Source organism: Nanorana parkeri, unplaced genomic scaffold (genome assembly GCF_000935625.1).
Source record: "Nanorana parkeri isolate BGI_ZX_2015 unplaced genomic scaffold, ASM93562v1 scaffold4990, whole genome shotgun sequence".
In the NCBI taxonomy this organism is placed as follows: Eukaryota; Metazoa; Chordata; class Amphibia; order Anura; family Dicroglossidae; genus Nanorana; species Nanorana parkeri.
In genome coordinates this window covers 1-376 of record NW_017311250.1, presented here as the reverse complement: position 1 = coordinate 376, position 376 = coordinate 1, and the positions used below count along the sequence as shown (strand labels likewise).

The window sequence follows — 376 nt, the reverse complement described above, 5'->3', positions numbered from 1 at the left end:
CTCCGTAGAAGGGCCCCTCATCCGGTCTTCCTGGATATGTTATGTCACATGCTCGGTCCTCAGCTGCGGGCATCTGGTGGCGGGGGGTGCAGCTGGCAGAATTTCGGGGAGATCTCGTCACTCTTTTCATATTTTCATGTTTCTTTTTGGGGGGAAATCTTTCAATCAGCGTTTCCCACGCAGTGCGTTCTGTGCCGTGCGTTCTGTGCAGTGCGTTCTGTGCAGTGCGTTCTGTGCAGCGCGTTCTGTGCAGCGCGTTCTGTGCAGCGCGTTCTGTGCCGTGCGTTCTGTGCAGCGTGGCTTCTGGTGCAGAGCTGGAGAAAGTCGTGGCATGAAACTGTTCTCCAGCCCCAGGCCCGGATTTCCCACCAGCCCA

At 57.2% G+C, this 376-nt stretch overlaps 1 protein-coding gene across 1 annotated transcript in view; it reads right to left on the bottom strand.

The window, feature by feature from the left end:
• The window catches only part of LOC108804071 (hemojuvelin-like), a gene marked incomplete at both ends in the record, with an annotated part of 6,036 nt that extends 5,722 nt beyond the window's left edge, over positions 1-314 (bottom strand). Inside the window, one exon of the mRNA XM_018575835.1 lies at positions 259-314. Coding sequence (XP_018431337.1) covers positions 259-314 — 56 coding nt within the window. The remainder of the gene's footprint in view (positions 1-258) is intronic.
• Between the last annotated feature and the right edge of the window lie 62 nt (positions 315-376).